Source organism: Babylonia areolata, chromosome 34 (assembly GCF_041734735.1).
Source record: "Babylonia areolata isolate BAREFJ2019XMU chromosome 34, ASM4173473v1, whole genome shotgun sequence".
NCBI lineage: Eukaryota > Metazoa > Mollusca > Gastropoda > Neogastropoda > Buccinidae > Babylonia > Babylonia areolata.
In genome coordinates this window covers 22777889-22801534 of record NC_134909.1, presented here as the reverse complement: position 1 = coordinate 22801534, position 23646 = coordinate 22777889, and the positions used below count along the sequence as shown (strand labels likewise).

Below are 23646 nucleotides of genomic sequence, written 5' to 3'. Positions count from 1 at the left end.
TTGGGTAGATAGATATGACCGGTAAATGAAATCCTGCACTTTTTATTATCCCCTGTCGATCCTCTGTTTTGCTATTGAAAAAATATCACACAAAATATCAAAAGCTTTGGATTACATAAACTGCAGATATACATCTTTACAATCACATACACATACATTTTTATCCGAATCTGAATGTTGGGTCTAACTTTGTAAAAGCCAGGAAAAGACAATGCATGAAGACAAGCCTGTGTTGTGCTTGATACTTCACATGCGTGTGGATTCGTGAAAAGACTAGCAGTTAACTCATACTGTTAAGATAATGTCAACGTCCTTTTACCAGTATCATTTTTGCTCACTGTGCAAAATAAACCATAAGCAAAGAAACAAGAAACATATATATTCGCAGCGACATCAGCTTGTGTTAAAAAATGTCCTCGCAAGGTTCAGCCAAAAGGTTTGTCAACTCGGTCCAAGTTTCAAGTTGTAATTAAATTTGGAAAGCAACATATTATATATATAATATATAATACAGAAATGGTTTGATATTGTGATATTGCAATTATCTGATTAATTGTGATAGGTAATCACGCCTCTCTCTCTCTCTCTCTCTGTCTTTGACAGAGTGAAAAACATATAATAAGTAAATAACAATGTATGTTCACACACACACACACACACACCAATCTGCAGTTTTGAAAACCTATTGATTGGACAGTATGTCCGTTTCTCTGTTTAGTTTGTATCAGTGCATGCATGTGTGAGAGAGAGATGCCTACCTTTATTTAGCAAAGTTCAAAATGCGTAGACCTCTGTCTGTTTCCCTCCCCCTATCTCTCTCTCTCTCTCTGTCTGTCTGTCTGGCCTCCTTTTTCTCTTTTTCTCACAAAGTCTCTCCTCTCACTTGACTTAGTGACTATTTCAAGATGGGCATTGTAATGTATTATACATGTTGTCACAACAGATATCTCTGTGTGAAATTTGGGCTGCTCTTTTGCCAGGGAGAGCACATCGGCAAGAGCACATCACTGCAATGAGAGTTTCCAGCCATTTTCTGTCTGCGTGCATGGTTTTTTGGTTTTTGTTTCTATCAAAGTGGATTTTTCGCCAGAATTTTGCCATTGACAGTCGTTTTGTTGCTGAAGTTTCTTTTACAGGACCTTGGTTTATCATTTCATCTAAATAGATATGAGTAGTGTCCAGACCACCACTCAAGGTTCTAGTGGAGGGAGGAAAATGCTGGTGAGTGTGCAGATTGAACCATTGCTCTCAGATTCTCTCGCTTCTCAGGAGGGTGTGTTACCAATAGGCCAACACTCCACTAAAAGCAATTTTTACAAATAATGATTATAAACAAGCTATTTTTCCGTGGAGAATTTTTATCCTGCACCTGAGTTCATCAACATATCTCCTCATACTCGCACTCACAGTCATATTGAAATCTTCAGTTTAACTGAGTCCATCCACTTCAATTTAAGTGATATCATTATCAGTCTATAAAAAAAAAAATTTTTTAAAAAGATTTGATAAAAAAAATATAAAAAATCGTGATCTGACAGATAAAAGATGCCAGAAGTGGCATCGAGGCGCCAACAGTCCACCTGCGTGGCTGGGAGTGCGGGGCCAAAGTGTGGTGCTACTTCTGTCAGACGGAGGTGGACAAGCATCAGACCAGGGAGGACTGCACCCTGGCCACTGCTGCCTTCCTCACACACCTGGCCAGGTGAACATATTTATGTTTTAATTACACAGTATACTTTACCGTCACCCACTAGGATATGTTAGATTATACATAATTTTTAACTACACATACTTTACCGTGACCCATTGGTGCAGACTCCAGCAGGGGTCTGATTCCCTGTCCTGTCCAAACTACTACCTGCCAGTGAGGAGAAAACGAAAGTAGCTAAGGCCGATAACCTCATGGAAGTGGGTTACATCTCCCTCTCTCTGTAATTTTACTTTTTATTTTAGGAAGAAAATTTCCTTTTTGATAAATATTGATTGATTTTTTTTTTTTTTTTAAAGAATATTACTGTATTGGTGTTGTGTTGATATTCGTTATCATTATGATTATCAGTGCTTCTGATTTGTATGTTAAACAATTTGGGGAGTTCTGTGGGGTCTTTAAAAAAAAGTTTAAAGATCTTTTACCTTAATCCATTTAAGTTTTAACCCTGGGGTTTTTCGGCCTCAGCAGGCTTCCATGCCATACATGTGCAGAAAAAAGCAGGAAAAATATTGTTTTCCCTCCAGACTACATGTGGACTCTTGCACAAATGCTGTAGTAGTTAGTTCCCATTCCTTGCGGTTTATATATATATACATTATATATTAAATTATGAATATGTAGGAAAGTGAATTTACCATTTTGATCAGACAAATTTTTTATGCCAGAGCCGTGCTCAGGCAAAGGGCTCAGTGTGTTAATTGCAGGGGGTCCCAGACTACCTTCAGAGGGTCATACTAATGCTGAACATTAATCTGCTTTAATTACCACGCTTAGAACATCCCTGGGACCCACACTGTGAACATCCTCAGCATTTTTAAAGTGTCAGGGATGTATGCATTTTTTTTTTTTTTTTTCCATGTTTTCAAATCACATTATTAGTTTTTTGCACAACATACTTGTATATTCGTTCTGATTTTTTTCCCCAGTTAACTTGCTTCACAGATTCAAATTCACAGGAAAAAATGTGTGTCTGCTTTTGCTTTGCTTTGTCTCATTAAACGTAGTAATATATCCAACTATCAGTATTTAGAGTCTGTGAACTGACTTGAATACTATTAATTGTACGTTTTATTTGGACAAGTCATCACATTTCATTCGCATCCTGATTGTAATAATGGTTTTATCTTATAATTAGGTTTGCGCAGTTTCAAGAACAAGTGATAAATGTGAATAAATGTAAGTCATTGACTGAGGTGACGATTATTTAAAAAATCTGCTTGTAACATTTGAAATTATTTTCTTTTCAGCCAAGAACATGCACAGAAAATGAAAGAGTTTTTCTGGGGCAATTTGATTCCTGTCGACAAGAAAAAGAATTTTGTGGTGACCAGCAAGGAACTGAACTGGTGGGTGAAAAAAACAAGACAATGTAGCAGATTGTATTGTGGTTTTGACTCACTTGTGTAAACAAAGTGAGTCTATGTTTTAACCCGGTGTTCGGTTGTCTGTGTGTGTGTGTCCGTGTGTCTGTGTGTCCGTGGTAAACTTTAACATTGACATTTTCTCTGCAAATACTTTGTCAGTTGACACCAAATTAGGCATAAAAATAGGAAAAATTCAGTTCTTTCCAGTCATCTTGTTTAACTCACTCAGTACGGCCAATCCTCTCTTCTCCTCTACACAGACTCCTCGGATGTCCAGTGGGTGTCTGAATGACCCAACCTTTAGCTTCCGTCGTCAGAACTGTGGTATTCTTTGTCAACATTCACCTCTTCAGTATAAGAGCGTTCCACTTGCAATATTTTGATGATGGTAATTGGGATGAAACACTGTTAACGTCGTCTCTTTCACCGTTCGTATGGAGAGAGTTAAAACAATATTGCACCTCTGGGATGGGCACACAAAAAAAAAAAAAAAAAAAAAAAATGAAGCCTAATTATATGCAAACTGCATTTACTGTTACATTTTTTGTATTCTCTAAACTTGGCACTTTGATCTGATATTCTGACCCAAGAACAAGAGCAGTCATTATTATCATTTTTTGTTCAAACAGGAACTTCTTTTGCTAAGCATGGAAGTTTTATTTATTTGCAAACGTTTTGGTACAGACAGTAAAAAAGGGAAATTACTCTGTAATTAATGCTAGGGGACTTAATTTGCTTTAAACTGATCTTTCTCATCTTAAACATTACATTTTGAAATTATACTCAGTACATAAAAAGCTTGGATTTTTTTTAAAGTGTATCACAAGTGAGTCTTGAAGGCCTTGCCTCTCTTGTTTGTTGTTGCTGTTGTTGTTTTATACAGAAGACAAGCTGTGTGTGTGTGTTCACCATTTTGTGTGTTTGCACAAGGCTGTTGCCACATGCTAGTTCTTGTTTTAAAAAAATGCCTTCACTTGTTTTCCTGATGCCTGTGAAAGTGTGGGATGTGCTTGTTGATGTTTTCTGTGTGTGATTTGGAGGTGTTGTGTCTGTTTTCTGTGTGTGATTTGGAGGTGTTGTGTCTGTTTTCTGTGTGTGATTTGGAGGTGTTGTGTCTGTTTTCTGGGTGTGATTTGGAGGTGTTGTGTCTGTTTTCTGGGTGTGATTTTGAGGTGTTGTGTCTGTTTTCTGTGTGTGATTTGGAGGTGTTGTGTCTGTTTTCTGTGTGTGATTTGGAGGTGTTGTGTCTGTTTTCTGTGTGTGATTTTGAGGTGTTGTGTCTGTTTTCTGTGTGTGATTTGGAGGTGTTGTGTCTGTTTTCTGTGTGTGATTTTGAGGTGTTGTGTCTGTTTTCTGGGTGTGATTTTGAGGTGTTGTGTCTGTTTTCTGTGTGTGATTTGGAGGTGTTGTGTCTGTTTTCTGTTTTCTGTGTGTGATTTGGAGGTGTTGTGTCTGTTTTCTGTGTGTGATTTGGAGGTGTTGTGTCTGTTTTCTGTTTTCTGTGTGTGATTTGGAGGTGTTGTGTCTGTTTTCTGTGTGTGATTTGGAGGTGTTGTGTCTGTTTTCTGGGTGTGATTTAGAGGTGTTGTGTCTGTTTTCTGTGTGTGATTTGGAGGTGTTGTGTCTGTTTTCTGTTTTGTGTGTGTGATTTGGAGGTGTTGTGTCTGTTTTCTGTGTGTGATTTGGAGGTGTTGTGTCTGTTTTCTGTGTGTGATTTGGAGGTGTTGTGTCTGTTTTCTGTGTGTGATTTGGAGGTGTTGTGTCTGTTTTCTGTGTGTGATTTGGAGGTGTTGTGTCTGTTTTCTGTGTGTGATTTGGAGGTGTTGTGTCTGTTTTCTGCGTGTGATTTTGAGGTGTTGTGTCTGTTTTCTGTGTGTGATTTGGAGGTGTTGTGTCTGTTTTCTGTGTGTGATTTGGAGGTGTTGTGTCTGTTTTCTGTGTGTGATTTGGAGGTGTTGTGTCTGTTTCTGTGTGTGATTTGGAGGTGTTGTGTCTGTTTTCTGTGTGTGATTTGGAGGTGTTGTGTCTGTTTTCTGTGTGTGATTTGGAGGTGTTGTGTCTGTTTTCTGTGTGTGATTTTGAGGTGTTGTGTCTGTTTTCTGTGTGTGATTTGGAGGTGTTGTGTCTGTTTTCTGTGTGTGATTTTGAGGTGTTGTGTCTGTTTTCTGTGTGTGATTTGGAGGTGTTGTGTCTGTTTGTGTGATTTGGAGGTGTTGTGTCTGTTTTCTGTGTGTGATTTTGAGGTGTTGTGTCTGTTTTCTGTGTGTGATTTTGAGGTGTTGTGTCTGTTTTCTGTGTGTGATTTGGAGGTGTTGTGTCTGTTTTCTGTGTGTGATTTTGAGGTGTTGTGTCTGTTTTCTGGGTGTGATTTGGAGGTGTTGTGTCTGTTTTCTGTGTGTGATTTGGAGGTGTTGTGTCTGTTTTCTGTTTTCTGTGTGTGATTTGGAGGTGTTGTGTCTGTTTTCTGTGTGTGATTTGGAGGTGTTGTGTCTGTTTTCTGTTTTCTGTGTGTGATTTGGAGGTGTTGTGTCTGTTTTCTGTGTGTGATTTGGAGGTGTTGTGTCTGTTTTCTGGGTGTGATTTAGAGGTGTTGTGTCTGTTTTCTGTGTGTGATTTGGAGGTGTTGTGTCTGTTTTCTGTTTTGTGTGTGTGATTTGGAGGTGTTGTGTCTGTTTTCTGTGTGTGATTTGGAGGTGTTGTGTCTGTTTTCTGTGTGTGATTTGGAGGTGTTGTGTCTGTTTTCTGTGTGTGATTTGGAGGTGTTGTGTCTGTTTTCTGTGTGTGATTTGGAGGTGTTGTGTCTGTTTTCTGTGTGTGATTTGGAGGTGTTGTGTCTGTTTTCTGCGTGTGATTTTGAGGTGTTGTGTCTGTTTTCTGTGTGTGATTTGGAGGTGTTGTGTCTGTTTTCTGTGTGTGATTTGGAGGTGTTGTGTCTGTTTTCTGTGTGTGATTTGGAGGTGCTGTGTCTGTTTTCTGCGTGTGATTTGGAGGTGTTGTGTCTGTTTTCTGTGTGTGATTTGGAGGTGTTGTGTCTGTTTTCTGTGTGTGATTTTGAGGTGTTGTGTCTGTTTTCTGTGTGTGATTTTGAGGTGTTGTGTCTGTTTTCTGGGTGTGATTTTGAGGTGCTGTGTCTGTTTTCTGGGTGTGATTTGGAGGTGTTGTGTCTGTTTTCTGTGTGTGATTTGGAGGTGTTGTGTCTGTTTTCTGGGTGTGATTTTGAGGTGCTGTGTCTGTTTTCTGGGTGTGATTTTGAGGTGCTGTGTCTGTTTTCTGGGTGTGATTTGGAGGTGTTGTGTCTGTTTTCTGTGTGTGATTTGGAGGTGTTGTGTCTGTTTGTGTGATTTGGAGGTGTTGTGTCTGTTTTCTGGGTGTGATTTTGAGGTGCTGTGTCTGTTTTCTGGGTGTGATTTGGAGGTGTTGTGTCTGTTTTCTGTGTGTGATTTGGAGGTGTTGTGTCTGTTTTCTGTGTGTGATTTTGAGGTGCTGTGTCTGTTTTCTGGGTGTGATTTTGAGGTGCTGTGTCTGTTTTCTGGGTGTGATTTGGAGGTGTTGTGTCTGTTTTCTGTGTGTGATTTTGAGGTGTTGTGTCTGTTTGTGTGATTTGGAGGTGTTGTGTCTGTTTTCTGTGTGTGATTTTGAGGTGTTGTGTCTGTTTTCTGTGTGTGATTTGGAGGTGTTGTGTCTGTTTGTGTGATTTGGAGGTGTTGTGTCTGTTTTCTGTGTGTGATTTGGAGGTGTTGTGTCTGTTTTCTGGGTGTGATTTGGAGGTGTTGTGTCTGTTTTCTGTGTGTGATTTGGAGGTGTTGTGTCTGTTTTCTGTGTGTGATTTTGAGGTGTTGTGTCTGTTTTCTGTGTGTGATTTGGAGGTGTTGTGTCTGTTTTCTGTGTGTGATTTGGAGGTGTTGTGTCTGTTTTCTGTGTGTGATTTGGAGGTGTTGTGTCTGTTTTCTGGGTGTGATTTGGAGGTGTTGTGTCTGTTTTCTGTGTGTGATTTGGAGGTGTTGTGTCTGTTTTCTGTGTGTGATTTGGAGGTGTTGTGTCTGTTTTCTGTGTGTGATTTGGAGGTGTTGTGTCTGTTTTCTGTGTGTGATTTGGAGGTGTTGTGTCTGTTTTCTGTGTGTGATTTGGAGGTGTTGTGTCTGTTTTCTGGGTGTGATTTGGAGGTGTTGTGGGAAGGGAAGGGAGGGAGAGTGGGACAGGTTTTTGGGGGGCGTGTTGTTGGCTTTTGCATTGTTTGGCCATTTTGATGTATGGGGTTGTTTTTTATGCTTGAATTCGTTTCAGGGTGTTGACTATGGACATTCAGTTTTGTATATAATTTTGATGCAATGTCTTGTCATAATTTGTCATGTTTACTTACTTAGTTGGACCAACGTGCTTGTTTTGATGGATATTTCTGTTATTGGAATTATTGTGATTGTAAAGTGCTTGAAGTTTGAGCAAAATCATTTGATTAGGCACTATTCAAAAAAAACAAACTTATTAGTTAAGCAACAGAGAAGTTTGAGGAATTTTCTGTGAATAACCAGCAGGACGGGAATTGTAGCTATCTATTCTGGACAGAATACAAGCCCAGCTTAGTGATGTGTTGACTGGATGTAGTGAGAGGTGTTGTCAAGTGGAGCAGACATGTTTGATGTGTGTACTGGCATGTCTCAGTTTCATGGAGAAGGCGGAGCAGGCAGTGACAGATTTCTTGAAGGAAGAGAAAGAAAAGCTTGCTCAGGTGAGTGTGTGCTTTTGGATTTTTTTTTTTTTTTTTTTTTTTTTATTGACTCACTTGTGTAAACAAAGTGAGTCTATGTTTTAACCCGGTGTTCGGTTGTCTGTGTGTGTGTGTGTGTCCGTCCGTCCGTGTGTCTGTGTGTCCGTGGTAAACTTTAACATTGCTATTTTCTCTGCAAATACTTTGTCAGTTCACACCAAATTAGGCATAAAAATAGGAAAAATTCAGTTCTTTCCAGTCATCTTGTTTAAAACAATATTGCACCTCTGGGATGGGCACAAAAAAATTAAAAAAAAGAAGCCTAATTATATGCAAACTGCATTTACTGTTATATTTATATTTTTTGTATTCTCTAAACTTGGCACTTTGATCTCACATTCTGACACAACAACAAGAGCAGTCGTTATTATCATTTTTTGTTCAAACAGGAACTTCTTTTGCTAAGCATGGAATTTTTATTTATTTTGCAAGCGTTTTGGTGCAGATAGTAAAAAAGGGAAATTACTCTGTAATTAATGCTAGGGGACTTAATTTATCACAAGTGAGTCTTGAAGGCCTTGCCTCTCTTGTTTTTTTTACAATTATTCTGATCAATACAGAATCCTGCAATTTATGTGAAAGGGAAAGAAATGATTGGGTGCGGTGGTCAAATGGTTAGAGCACTGGATACTTGCCTGAGTTTCCTGAGTTCCATCCCCATTGAATCAGGTGGATTAAGGGTGGAGATTTTTTCCATCTCCCAGGTCAACATATGTGCAGACCTGCTAGTACCTGAACCCCCTTCATGTGTATATTTATATGCAGGCAGAAGATCAAATATGCCCGTTTAAGATCCTGTAGTGTAATCCATGTAAGCGTTTGGAGGGTTATATTGAAACAGTAACAATATCCAGCATGCACACCCCAGAAAACAGAGTATAGCTGCAGACATAGTGAGGCAAATAAACAGAACTGTCATATATGTAAAATGTTAGACGTCTGTATGAGTGTGTGTGTGTGTGTGTGTGACTGAAACCTGATTGCAAAATGCAGGAAACAAATGATGAGTGCCCAGTTGTAGCTGTCAGTCAGCTCTACCCAGATACTAAATAGGCAGCTTATTGTATAAATGACTGAGTGTTTGTAAAGCGCTTAGAGCCAACAGCAAAGTGAGAGCTGTATTATCAATGGTTTCTCCAGTCAGTGGGAAACCATTTACAGCTTAGTCTTTTTGTGAAGGACTATGACTCTCAAACTAGGAGGCAAAGTTGCACTGGCTCTTAGTGCTGCAGCCTTGTGGGCTAGTTGGCCTTTGGGAACCACCTCAACGCCGACTGCCCTAAAACCCTCTTGGCTGAGAGAGTGGGGATGTAACTTGGGCAAGATACTCTCCACTATAATCAAATTCTAGCCCAAATAGTCGGAACAGCAGTTGCCTCCTCTGCTGTTCTGATGGTCATAGTCGGACACGACTGACTATCATATATATATAATCTATTTTCTGTTTGTTTCAAAATAACCTTTTGCCTCGAGTCCCTCTTTAGGACAACAGGTGCATGAGAAAAAGAAAATATATAAATAAATGAATCTCCTTCTCCTCTCTTCTCCTTTGCTCGTGGACTGCAACTCCCACATTCACTCGTATATACACGAGTGGACTTTTACGTGTATGACCGTTTTTACCCCGCCATGTAGGCAGCCATACTCCGTTTTCGGGGGTGTGCATGCTGGGTATGTACTTGTTTCCATAACCCACCGAACGCTGACATGGATTACAGGATCTTTAACGTGCGTATTTGATCTTTTCTTTGCGTATACACACGAAGGGGGTTCAGGCACTAGCAGGTCTGCACATATGTTGACCTGGGAGACCGGAAAAATATCCACCCTTTACCCACCAGGTGCCGTCACCGAGATTTGAACCCGGGACCCTCAGATTGAAAGTCCAATGCTTTAACCATTCGGCTATTGCGCCCTAAATAAATGAATAATATGGACCTTGTTTATCAATTAGTACTACCCATGTTGACGACCGATTTGTCTGGTCTTGTGGTCTTGTTGCAGGAAACAGAAAGAATCCGTGTAGCCGAGCATCTCAGTCAGAAGGTGGCATGGATTGGTCGGCATCAAGAGGTGTGTCAGCGACTGAGTCTTACTGACCCCACACTGTATCCTGTGTCCAGGAATGTTTTGGAAAGATTTTTTTTTTTTTTTTTCATTGCTGTTGTTTTGTTGCAGAAGAAAACGCTTGGGGTTTTTTGTGTGTTTTTTTTCTTTTTTCTTCTGAATCTAATTATATTGATTATTTTTGACATAGTTTATACAGATTGTTTATGGATATACTTTCATAGTTTTTATCCAATATTTAGGGGTAGGGTGGGGGGGGGGGGGGGGGGTCATGTAGTCATACAGATTGTTTTTTGTAAAAAAAATTTTTTGTATTTCTTTATGGTTGTGATGGATGGTGTGGCATGTATGGCTCAGCCTGCATGCTTTGACACTGCCATGGGTGTTCCAGAAAAAGGGTTAAAAATAATATTGATTATAATAATAATAATACATGCATACATACATGCATTACATTACATTACATATATAGATACATACTGTTGCCATGTTTAAAACAAGGACCGAAAAGCATCACATTTGTAAGAATGCAGTGTGTTCCAAGGGTAGGATTTGGGGGTAGGTTAGGCATGTATGGAAGTGTACAGGGTGTGTGTTCATATTTTCGGTGTATGTGTGTATGGTGGGCATGTGTGTGTCTAGGGGAGAAACGTTAGTGTGTGCGACGCTGTGACGAGCGGTTGTTTAAAATGTGTGTTAGATTTCTGTTTTCTCAGTTATTTCATTTATGCTTCTCATCCTCTTTTATTTGAGAGTGAATTGGGTACAAGATCTCTTCAACACACACCACATTTTTTGAAACAACATATACAAACATGCACACAGGCATACAGTACATATGCACACACAGACACACACGGATACACACACACGGATACACACACACACACACACACACACACACATACACACACACACACACACACACACACACACACACACACACACACCCCCCAGGTATTTCCTGTGTATTATTCTACATAATCTAACTATGTATAGTTACACACACACTCACTCAAGTGTGCACGCGCGCTAGCACACACACACACACACACACACACACACACACACAAAACAACAACACTTATTTGTTTATTTATTTACTTATTTAACTATTCTTCACCAAATCATAACAATAGGGTTGTTTACCTGATCTTGCTGTTACTTGCATTCATGTATATGGTGTGTGTATATAAGTTTGACGTCAGTGTAAGCATCGCAAGTTTCAAGTCAATCTTGTGACTTGTGTGACTTACCCTTGAGTTGAATTCACGTGAGACATATTCATTGTCAGTGCTTTGCTCATCAAATTAACATGTAAAGGAATGGGTCAGTACTCAGCAGTGTTCCAGATTGAAAGTTGCCATATTTGACAGCAGAAAATATTGAATTGTCATACAAAAAAATCAACACAGTGAAAAAAAAAAAGATTTTATTATACATTGAGGTTTGGGGATCTAACAACACAATTTAGACAACACAAAAAACAAAGATTAAAGGATCATAAATTGGCCTATTCTGGGTCTCGCTATCCTTTAATTCTGCCACTCCAAGCAAGAATCATGAGACAGGCCCCCCCTTTGTTTTGTGTAAACTGCAAAGCCAGGCAAGGATTGTAGGACCATGACTTAATCTGTTGTGGGCCTCACCTCAAAACATATCTCCTGTAACTGCTGGCTTTCACTTGCCCTGGGGTTTCCTGTGTTCCACCACACTCATATTCACTTGACATGGGTTTCCTGTGTTCTACCACACTCATATTCACTTGACATGGGTTTCCTGTGTTCTACCACACTCATATTCACTTGACATGGGTTTCCTGTGTTCTACCACACTCATATTCACATGACATGGGTTTCCTGTGTTCCACCACACTCATATTCACTTGACATGGGTTTCCTGTGTTCCACCACACTCATATTCACTTGACATGGGTTTCCTGTGTTCCACCACACTCATATTCACTTGCCATGGGGTTTCCTGTGTTCAGCCACACTCATATTCACATGACATGGGTTTCCTGTGTTCCACCACACTCATATTCACTTGACATGGGTTTCCTGTGTTCTACCACACTCATATTCACTTGACATGTGTTTCCTGTGTTCCACCACACTCATATTCACTTGACATGGGTTTCCTGTGTTCCACCACACTCATATTCACTTGACATGGGTTTCCTGTGTTCCACCACACTCATATTCACTTGACATGGGTTTCCTGTGTTCCACCACACTCATATTCACTTGACATGGGTTTCCTGTGTTCAGCCACACTCATATTCACTTGACATGGGTTTCCTGTGTTCTACCACACTCATATTCACTTGACATGTGTTTCCTGTGTTCCACCACACTCATATTCACATGACATGTGTTTTCTGTGTTCCACCACACTCATATTCACTTGACATGTGTTTCCTGTGTTCCACCACACTCATATTCACATGACATGTGTTTTCTGTGTTCCACCACACTCATATTCACATGGCATGGGTTTCCTGTGTTCCACCACACTCATATTCACATGACAGCAAAGTGAGAGCTGTATTATCAATGGTTTCTCCAGTCAATGGGAAACCATTTACACTAATTACAGCTTAGTCTTTTGTGAAGGACTATGACTCTCAAACTGGGAGGCAAAATTGCACTGGCTCTTAGTGCTGCAGCCTTGTGGGCTAGTTGGCCTTTGGGAACCATCCCAACGCCAACTGTCCTAACACCCTCTTGGCCGAGAAAGTGGGGATGTACTTGGGCAAGACACTCTCCACTATAATCAGATTCTAGCCCAGATAGTCGGGACAGCAGTTGCCTCCTCTGCCGTTCTGATGGTCATAGTCGGACACGACTGACTATCATATATATATTCACATGACATGTGTTTCCTGTGTTCCACCACACTCATATTCACATGACATGTGTTTCCTGTGTTCCACCACACTCATATTCACTTGACATGGGTTTCCTGTGTTCCACCACACTCATATTCACATGACATGGGTTTCCTGTGTTCTACCACACTCATATTCACATGACATGTGTTTCCTGTGTTCAGCTACACTCATATTCACATGACATGGGTTTCCTGTGTTCCACCACACTCATATTCACATGACATGGGTTTCCTGTGTTCCACCACACTCATATTCACATGACATGGGTTTCCTGTGTTCTACCACACTCATATTCACATGACATGGGTTTCCTGTGTTCCACCACACTCATATTCACTTGACATGTGTTTCCTGTGTTCCACCACACTCATATTCACATGACATGGGTTTCCTGTGTTCCACCACACTCATATTCACATGACATGGGTTTTCTGTGATCTGACTATACTCATATTCACCCTACATGGGTGTTTTGTGTTATGATCATACTCATACTGGCCCCTAAGTCATCAGTAGGGCAAGGCAGATCACTAGATTGTTAGACCAGAGTTTTGTGAAAAAAGCAAACAAACTGTAGTTCAAATAGCCACCACAACCCAACTCACAAGATCGAACACAAAGATGGACGGGTGCAATAGCCGAGTGGTTAAAGCATTGGACTGTCAATCTGAGGGTCCCGGGTTCGAATCACGGTGACGGCACCTGGTGGGTAAAGGGTGGAGATTTTTACGATCTCCCAGGTCAACATATGTGCAGACCTGCTAGTGCCTGAACCCCCTTTGTGTGTATATGCAAGCAGAAGATCAAATACGCACGTTAAAGATCCTGTAATCCATGTCAGCGATCGGTGGGTTATGGAAACAAGAACATACCCAGCATGCACCCCCCCGAAAACTGAGTATGGCTGCCTACATGGCGGGGTAAAAACGGTCATACACGTAAAAGCCCACTCATGTGCATACGAGTGAACGCAGAAGAAGAAGAAGAAAAACACAAAGAAGGGAAAGCAGTGGGAAGCCAGTGTGGTACCCCATTCCACAAGAACAGCGATGGCACGGTTTTTCCTGAATGTTATAGCTTGTGAAGTCATCACTTGCGAAGGCAGGCAAGGTCAGCAGCCCACCCACCAGTCGTCAGGAATCTCAGGCCGAGGGTGATGTTCCCTTGGGCAAGAAGACGGTGTTTGCCTTTGGTGAGGGTCTCACCTGCATTACCCTGGCACAGGTGGGTTGTTCGAGCCTGCATGTGTGTGTACATGTGTGTGTTTCTGTGTGTGTGTGTGTGCATATATATATATATATGTATGTGTGTGTGTGTGTTTCTCTGTGTGTGTGTGCACACACCTGCATTATTACTGTTACAGGTGGGTTGTTCTAGTCTCTGGGAGACCGGTTAGGTTTCTTTTGTTTCAAGAACTGAATTTCACTCAACAACGACTTGACTAAAAGAGACATCTGTAGAGCTCCTCCATATGAGCTGACAGGTGATGGGTGCGCTGTCCCCCTCTCCCCCCCCCCACCCCCCCCTCCCCCGCCCCCCATCCCCTTTTTTTTGTAGCTACAAAAAGCGACACTGGCCTGTTGCCTGAGCATGGAATGGCAGGCATTAGGCTACAAGAGACGTGATACTTGGTGGCTTCTCTGCGCGGGTGTGGCATGTTGGATCAACACACAGAATGTTGCTGGCAGTCATTAGGTGGGTTGGGAAGTTATCGGCCGTAGCTACTTTCATTTTCTCCGCATAGGCGGATAGTAATTTGCACAGGACAGGAATCAGACTCCCTGCACTAGTGGGTCACAGTAAGTATGTTAGATAAACGTAATTTCAGGGAAAAAAATTTCCTATCTTCTCCACAGACACTTATATTTGATGCCATGCTTGTTTAAAATGTAAAATGTTCAGCAGGTTTTCAAAAACTGATTCTTGCTTTACAAAGACTTGATACAAGGATGCATTGGCTCCACTGATATTGACATTTGATGCCATGTTTCTTCTGTTGAAATGAAAGCCAAGGTGTTCAAGCAGCAATGGGTTTTTAGCATAGCTGTGTCACTCACTCACTCACTCACTCACTCATTCCCTCAACCGCTGGGGTCGTTGGGGGGACATGAGGAAGATGTCATAGCTCGCCACGCCGTTCTGTTGGCAGCTGTGTCATGCCGTAAAATAGGAATGTTCATATTTTCGTGTTTAGTCTTTTCTTTGTTAGGCTGGGTTTTGTTTTGTGTTTGATCATGTTGCGAAAATTGGAAAACTGAGATTTTCAGTTTTGCCTTCATCTTTTATTTTCTTTTCTTTAATTTTATTTTTTTAGTTTATTGTTTTTATTTTTATTCTACTCTGACACAAATTTATATGAATGCATTAGAATTGTAGCTCAGTGTATGGCATGATACACTTCATAAAATGTTGACATTTGTCCATCATAGTCGTTGAGGACCTCAGCATCTTTACGGGATGGTTGAATAAACACGATAGACTGGCACTTAAGTCTTGACGTGGTGTTTACGGGATGGTTGAATAAACACGATAGACTGGCACTTAAGTCTTGACGTGGTGTTTACGGGATGGTTGAATAAACACAATAGACTGGCACTTAAGTCTTGACGTGGTGTTTACGGGATGGTTGAATAAACATGATAGACTGGCACTTAAGTCTTGATGTGGTGTTTACGGGATGGTTGAATAAACACGATAGACTGGCACTTAAGTCTTGACGTGGTGTTTACGGGATGGTTGAATAAACATGACAGACTGGCACTTAAGTCTTGACGTGGTGTTTACGGGATGGTTGAATAAACATGACAGACTGGCACTTAAGTCTTGACGTGGTGTTTACGGGATGGTTGAATAAACACGATAGACTGGCACTTAAGTCTTGACGTGGTGTTTACGGGATGGTTGAATAAACACGATAGACTGGCACTTAAGTCATGACGTGGTGTTTACGGGATGGTTGAATAAACACGATAGACTGGCACTTAAGTCTTGACGTGGTGTTTACGGGATGGTTGAATAAACACGATAGACTGGCACTTAAGTCTTGACGTGGTGTTTACGGGATGGTTGAATAAACACGATAGACTGGCACTTAAGTCTTGACGTGGTGTTTACGGGATGGTTGAATAAACACGATAGACTGGCACTTAAGTCTTGACGTGGTGTTTACGGGATGGTTGAATAAACACGATAGACTGGCACTTGAGTCTTGACGTGGTGTTTACGGGATGGTTGAATAAACACGATAGACTGGCACTTGAGTCTTGACGTGGTGTTTACGGGATGGTTCAATAAACACGATAGACTGGCACTTAAGTCTTGACGTGGTGTTTACGGGATGGTTGAATAAACACGACAGACTGGCACTTAAGTCTTGACGTGGTAACTTCATTAAATACACATTTAAAAAAAAAAATAATAAGTACACAGTCAACACATAACGATAAACACAGTCAACACATAACAGGACCTTGTGATGAATACTACACACCATTACTAAAGACAGGCAGATACGGTAAGCAGTGTGTTTAACGTGCGCAGACCAAGGACGAGGGCGGAGGCAACATCTACACAGGGGCCACACCCCCCTGGCTGAGGGAGGAGGCTGGTGGTGAACAGCGTGGGGAGATAGGACCCACCGCTGACACCTTCCGCACACACTGTGAGTGGCCACCACTTTGTAGTGTGTTTTGGGGGGGGGGGATGCGGGGGGCCATGTCTGTCTGACTGAAAAACCTTCCAGAAACACTGTAAGTGCCATCACTGCTCTACTGGATGTGTGTGTGTGGGGGGGGGGGACAGGGGGTGGGGGTGTCTGTCTGACTGAAACCTTCCAGAAACACTGTGAGTGCCACCACTTCTCTACTGCATGTGTGTGTGGGTGGGGGGGGTGTCTGTCTGACTGAAACCTTCCAGAAACACTGTGAGTGCCACCACTGCTCTATTGCATGGGTGGGTGTGGGGGGTGTCTGTCTGACTGAAACCTTCCAGAAACACTGTGAGTACCACCACTGCTCTACTGCATGTGTGTGTGTGTGGAGGGGGGAGGGGGGGGTATGTCTGACTGAAACCTTCCGGAAACACTGTGAGTGCCACCACTGCTCTACTGCATGTGTGTGTGTATGGGGGGGGGGGGGGGGGGGGGCGAGGGGGAAGGTATGTCTGACTGAAACCTTCAGGAAACACTGTGTGCCACCACTTCTCTACTGCGTGTGGAGGGGGGGGGGGCGAGGGGGAAGGGGGGAGGTATGTCTGAAACCTTCCAGAAATGTGTGCCACCACTACTCTACTACATGTGTGTGTGGGGGGGGGGGGGCGATGGGGGGGGGGGAAGGTATGTCTGAAACCTTCCAGAAACACTGTGTGCCATGTGTGGGTGGGGGGGAGGGACAGAACTTACATCTTCCATGTGAATGTAGTGCACACATCACAGAACATACATCTTCCATGTGAATGTAGTGCACACATCACAGAACATACATCTTCCATGTGAATGTAGTGCACACATCACAGAACATACATCTTCCATGTGAATGTAGTGCACACATCACAGAACTTACATCTTCCATGTGAATGTAGTGCACACATCACAGAACATACATCTTCCATGTGAATGTAGTGCACACATCACTGAACAGACATGATCCATGTGAATGTAGTGCACACATCACAGAACTTACATCTTCCATGTGAATGTAGTGCACACATCACAGAACAGACATCTTCCATGTGAATGTAGTGCACACATCACAGAACAGACATCTTCCATGTGAATGTAGTGCACACATCACAGAACATACATCTTCCATGTGAATGTAGTGCACACATCACTGACCATACATCTTCCATGTGAATGTAGTGCACACATCACAGAACAGACATGATCCATGTGAATGTAGTGCACACATCACAGAACAGACATCTTCCATGTGAATGTAGTGCACACATCACTGACCATACATCTTCCATGTGAATGTAGTGCACACATCACAGAACAGACATGATCCATGTGAATGTAGTGCACACATCACAGAACAGACATCTTCCATGTGAATGTAGTGCACACATCACTGACCATACATCTTCCATGTGAATGTAGTGCACACATCACAGACCATACATCTTCCATGTGAATGTAGTGCACACATCACAGAACAGACATGATCCATGTGAATGTAGTGCACACATCACAGAACAGACATCTTCCATGTGAATGTAGTGCACACATCACTGACCATACATCTTCCATGTGAATGTAGTGCACACATCACAGAACAGACATGATCCATGTGAATGTAGTGCACACATCACAGAACAGACATCTTCCATGTGAATGTAGTGCACACATCACAGAACATACATCTTCCATGTGAATGTAGTGCACACATCACAGAACAGACATCTTCCATGTGAATGTAGTGCACACATCACAGAACAGACATGATCCATGTGAATGTAGTGCACACATCACAGAACATACATCTTCCATGTGAATGTAGTGCACACATCACAGAACATACATCTTCCATGTGAATGTAGTGCACACATCACAGAACATACATCTTCCATGTGAATGTAGTGCACACATCACAGAACAGACATCTTCCATGTGAATGTAGTGCACACATCACAGAACAGACATCTTCCATGTGAATGTAGTGCACACATCACAGAACAGACATCTTCCATGTGAATGTAGTGCACACATCACAGAACATACATCTTCCATGTGAATGTAGTGCACACATCACAGAACTTACAATTTCCATGTGAATGTAGTGCACAGATCATAGAATGTACATCTTCCATGTGAATGTAGTGCACAAGTCATAGAAAGTGCATCTTCCATGTGAATGTAGTGCACACATCACAAAACAGACATCTTCCATGCGAATCTGGTACACAAATCACAGAACTCACAACCTCTGTGCAAATGCAGTGCACACATCACAACTGACATCCCCCATGCGAATGTAGTGCACACATCACACAACTCACATCTTCCATGTGAATGTGCTGCACACATCACAGACCATACATCTTCCATGTAGATGTAGTGTACACATCACAGAACTGACACCCTCCATGCGAATGCAGTGCACACATGACACAACTCACATCCTCCATGCAAATGCAGTGCAGAGAGTACAGAAGAAGAAGCTGCCTGCATGTCGTGTGGGAGCCACCTTCAATCACAAGGTGGACACCTCCGCCCAGTGGTTACCTGCCTTTGGTCGTGTCTGGAACAACGGGCGTCGCCTCAACTCACAGTAAGCATTGTGTGTGTGTGTGTGTGTGTGTCTGTACTGCCTTTGGTTGTGTCTGGAACAACGGGCGTCGCCTCAACTCACGGTAAGCAGTGTGTGTGTGTGTGTGTTTGTGTGTGTGTGTGTGTGTGTCTGTACTGCCTTTGGTCGTGTCTGGAACAACGGGCGTCGCCTCAACTCACAGTAAGCATTGTGTGTGTGTGTGTGTGTGTGTGTGTGTACTGCCTTTGGTTGTGTCTGGAACAATGGGCATTGCCTCAACTCACAGTAAGCTCTGTGTGTGTGTGTGTGTGTGTGTGTGTGTGTGTGTGTACTGCCTTTGGTTGTGTCTGGAACAACGGGCGTTGCCTCAACTCACAGTAAGCTCTGTGTGTGTGTGTGTGTGTGTGTGTGTGTGTGTGTGTGTGTCTGTACTGCCTTTGGTTGTGTCTGGAACAACGGGCGTCGCCTCAACTCACAGTAAGCTCTGTGTGTGTGTGTGTGTGTGTGTGTGTGTCTGCAGTGTTATGTTTTCAGTGTCTGTGGGTTGGTTAGTTATGTTGTCTTTTTTGTTTGTTTGTTTGTTTGTTTGTTTGCAGTGGTGGTATGATGAGTGACTGTATGAGACTGTGTTTGTGTGAGTGTGTGTGTGTGTTTGTGAGTGTGTGTGTATGAGTGTGTGTGCGTGTGTGTGAGAGAGAGAGTGTGTGTGTGTGAGAGAGAGAGAGTGTGTGTGTCTGTCTGTGTGTGTGTGTGTGTCAGATCCAGTGGCCTTGCTGAAACCATCCTCCAAGGGGACTGTTAAGGGAGGGAGACAGAGGTGAAGACAAAAAAAAACAACAACAACACAAAACCCCCGAAACCCCCCCAAAAAAACATAGCAGAATGGACAGAAAACCATTTGAAGAGACCCGGGCTTTGATACACAACCAACAGACCAGGGAGGGATCTGGTGAACGGTTCTTCTCTGGGGTGCCCCGGTGACTCTTCACAGAGTTTAGGAAGAAAATGAAGACTCAGTTGTAACGTGATGAGAAATGAGAGACTGTGTGAGTTTGCCTTCTACCCCATGCATCTCAACTCGTAGTGCACTCATTTTCTGTAGACTCGGTATTCTTGTTTCAGGTTACACTGCAATGATAGTGTACGAAGAAATTAGAGATGTGTGTCTGTATGTGTGTGTGTGTGTGTGTGTGTGTGTTGCTTTGTATTGTCACAACAGATTTTTCTGTGATCTAAGAAATTCAGGCTGCTCTACACACAGGGAGAGCACATCACCACAGTGCAGCACCACCATTGGTTGTTTTTTTTCTGCTTCTTTTTTTCTGTCTACACGCACATTTGTTTGCAACGGTGGCAGGAAAAGACACTTGAGATTTTGCCTCACTGTGTGTGTGTGTGTGTGTGTGTGTGTGTGTGTGTGTGTGTGTGTGTAATAGTAAATGAGAAATTATGTGTGTGTAAGTGTAATATGGTAGTAAATGAGTAATTCCATGTGTGTGTGTGTGTGTGGTGGTGTGTCCATCGAGATCGATGATGACCATCGTTGTCATCCAGCTGGGGGTTGGGGGGAGGGTGGTGGTGGGGTGGGGGGGAGGATGCTCATGAATCTATCTGTGAATGCGCAGATGGCTGAATAGTCCAATCTGCGCACGAAATGTTCGCTGACAGTTGGGGCAGACAAAGACAGGCATACCATTGTGTGTGTAATATGATAGTAAATGAGAGATTCCATGTGTGTGAGTGTGTGTGTGTGTGTGTGTGTGTGTAATATAGTAAATGAGAGATACCGTGCATGTGTGTGATATGATAGTAAATGAGAAATTCTGTGTGTGTGTGTGTGTAATAGTAAATGAGAAATTATGTGTGTGTGTGTGTGTAATATGATAGTGAATGAGAAATTCCATGTGTGTGTGTGTGTAATATGATAGTAAATGAGAAATTCCATGTGTGTGTGTGTGTAATATGATAGTAAATGAGAAATTCCATGTGTGTGTGTGTGTGTAATATAGTAAATGAGAGATACCGTGCATGTGTGTGATATGATAGTAAATGAGAAATTCTCTCTGTGTGTTTTTGTAACATGATAGAAAATGAGAAATTCTGAGTATATATGTGTGTGTATATGTGTGTAAAATGATAGAAAATGAGAAATTCTGTGTGTGTGTGTGTGTGTGTGTGTATGATAGAAAGTGACAAATTGCATGTGTATATGTGTAATATGATAGTAAATAAAAATTCTCTCAGTGTGTGTATGTGTGGGTGTGATATGATAGAAAATCAGTAACTACATATGTGTATGTCTAATATGTTAATAAATGAGAAATTCCATGTGTGTGTGTGTTTGTTTTTCAGACGTCAGTTTCGGAAAGAGACTTCCTCCAGAGGTTTGTCCATTGACGGCACAGTCCACAGGAGAGCAGGATCCGCAGCGCCAGTTTCACTGCCGCAGACACACACGTGGCAGCCACCGTACCCAAAAAACGACTCGGTACAGCCGTGGAGCACAGGTCACAGGGGTCATACGTCACAACAAACATGGACACCAGCAGTGTGGGAGGGAAGTGAGGTTACTGGAGACAGCACACCGTACAGAGGCGTTGAGTGGGAAACACAGCGCCACACACTTGTCAGTAACCCGGTAGCCAATAACAAAGGTCACAGCATCGCAGCCACCCAAGTTCCCGGTTCGGTTGTGCTGAATCATGGACACAACAGACCTTCGTCGTATTCTGCGTCATGTTCTTACACCAACTTTCCTCACTCGGGTGGCGCCTATGGTGAGGCGTCTGGGGCAGACAGTATGTCCACGTTTTCTGCGCCATTCCCTTCTCCAGATGTCGCCCCGGTCACAGACCAGTCAAACGTCCAGACACAATGGGTCACCAACAGTGGGATGTATCAGAGCAGCTCATTGGACGTGACGTCGCCAGGCATGGACGGGCAGGGAGAGGTGGGCGTATTGGACATCTGCAGACCGTACAAGAGACGGCGGGCAGCAGCATCCAGCACACAGGCCTGGCCGGGTTCAGGTTTCATTCCCATCACTCCAGCACTTCTGTCTCTGCCGTCCAGAGTGAAACAGGCCAAGCAGTCCTGACTGTACAGTTGTTCTTTGTTTGTTTGTTTTTCTTGGTTTTCTTTTGTGTGTGTGTGTGTGTGTATGTGTTGTAAAAATAACCGTTCTTTTTGTCAGTGGGTTCATGTACTTGATTTTATGTGTGTGCGTGTGTGTGTGTGCGTGCGTGCATGCCTCTGTGTGTGTGTGTGTGTTTGTGTGTGTGTGTGTGTGCATGCCTGTGTGAGTGTTGTGTGAAGTTATCAGTGGCAATTTTTCAGTCTTTACAAATGCAGAGGAGTCGCTCTGAGAAAAGATGATTGGCTTTAAGAAAAAACGCTACCTGGCCATCCCCCTTTTTTTTTTCTTTCAAGACGCTGATTAAATTTTCATCCTAAAAATGAGTACATGAATTCTCAATAAATATTTCAACAATGCTTTTTTTTTTTTTTTAACTTTTTTTTTTATATCAGAAAATGATCAGCGCTTCAAAAACAGTTTTTAAAAACAGTTATTGCTCACAGACGCTGAAGGAATCAGTGTTTAATGTTGCTGGGGAGTCGAGGAACTGTTCATTCAAGCTTGTCGTGAGGTTCGCTCTCTTGCTCTCTTCTTCTGTTCCCTCGGGAGAGCAGAGCAGCCCCAGTTTCACATTGAGAAATCTGTTGTGACAATAAAAAAAGAATTATACAATTCTGTCTGGTGCTGTTCAGGCAGTGCAGAATTGTTCGTTTCCATGTGAACAAATAGATAGTCCTTTATGAATCATCACTGATCTGTTCGGTCTGTGCAGGGATGGTTGTTTCCATGTGAGTTTCAGTTTCAGTAGCTCAAGGAGGCGTCACTGCGTTCGGACAAATCCATATACGCTACACCACATCTGCCAAGCAGATGCCTGACCAGCGGCGTAACCCAACGCACTTAGTCAGGCCTTGAGAAATGTTTCCACGTGAACAAAGAGGAAGTGGAGTCCTTGATGAATCATCATCACACCGACCTGTTCGGTCTGTGCAGGGATGGTTGTTTCCATGTGAACAGACAGGAAGTGGAGTCCTTTATGAATCATCATCACACCGACCTGTTCAGTCTGTGCAGGGATGGTTGTTTCCATGTGAACAGACAGGAAGTGGAGTCCTTTATGAATCATCATCACACCGACCTGTTCAGTCTGTGCAGGGATGGTTGTTTCCATGTGAACAGACAGGAAGTGGAGACCTTGATGAACCATCACACTGACTTCAAACGCTGTCAGAGAGAGTGCTGCTCTGGGCTGGGTCGCCTAAGCTGTCTCAGCAGTACTAAGGTGTATTGTTTTACTTTTTTTTGCCACTACAGATTTCTCTGTGTGAAATTTGGGCTGCTCTCCCCAGGAAGAGCACATTGTTACACTGAGAGCTCCACCCCCAGTTTTTTTTTTTTTCTGTCTGCAGTTTTATTTGTTTTCCTGTTAACTATGCTCAGCATTAAGAATTTCCCATAACCTGTGGAATTAGCGTAGACTTAGGAGAATTCTTAATGCTATGCAAACTTAGCGCTGCTCAGA

General features: G+C 42.5%; 1 protein-coding gene across 1 annotated transcript; it reads left to right on the top strand.

The window, feature by feature from the left end:
- The first annotated feature begins 235 nt into the window (after nucleotides 1–235).
- On the top strand, nucleotides 236–22552 carry LOC143277444 (centrosomal AT-AC splicing factor-like). Its single transcript, XM_076582264.1, has 9 exons — nucleotides 236–436; nucleotides 1539–1702; nucleotides 2959–3057; nucleotides 7735–7801; nucleotides 9845–9913; nucleotides 13878–14024; nucleotides 16341–16461; nucleotides 18937–19069; nucleotides 21401–22552. Exons 1-9 carry the CDS (start codon nucleotides 302–304, stop codon nucleotides 22143–22145), a joined length of 1680 nt encoding a protein of 559 aa, XP_076438379.1. The 5' UTR covers nucleotides 236–301; the 3' UTR covers nucleotides 22146–22552.
- Nucleotides 22553–23646: the final 1094 nt, after the last annotated feature.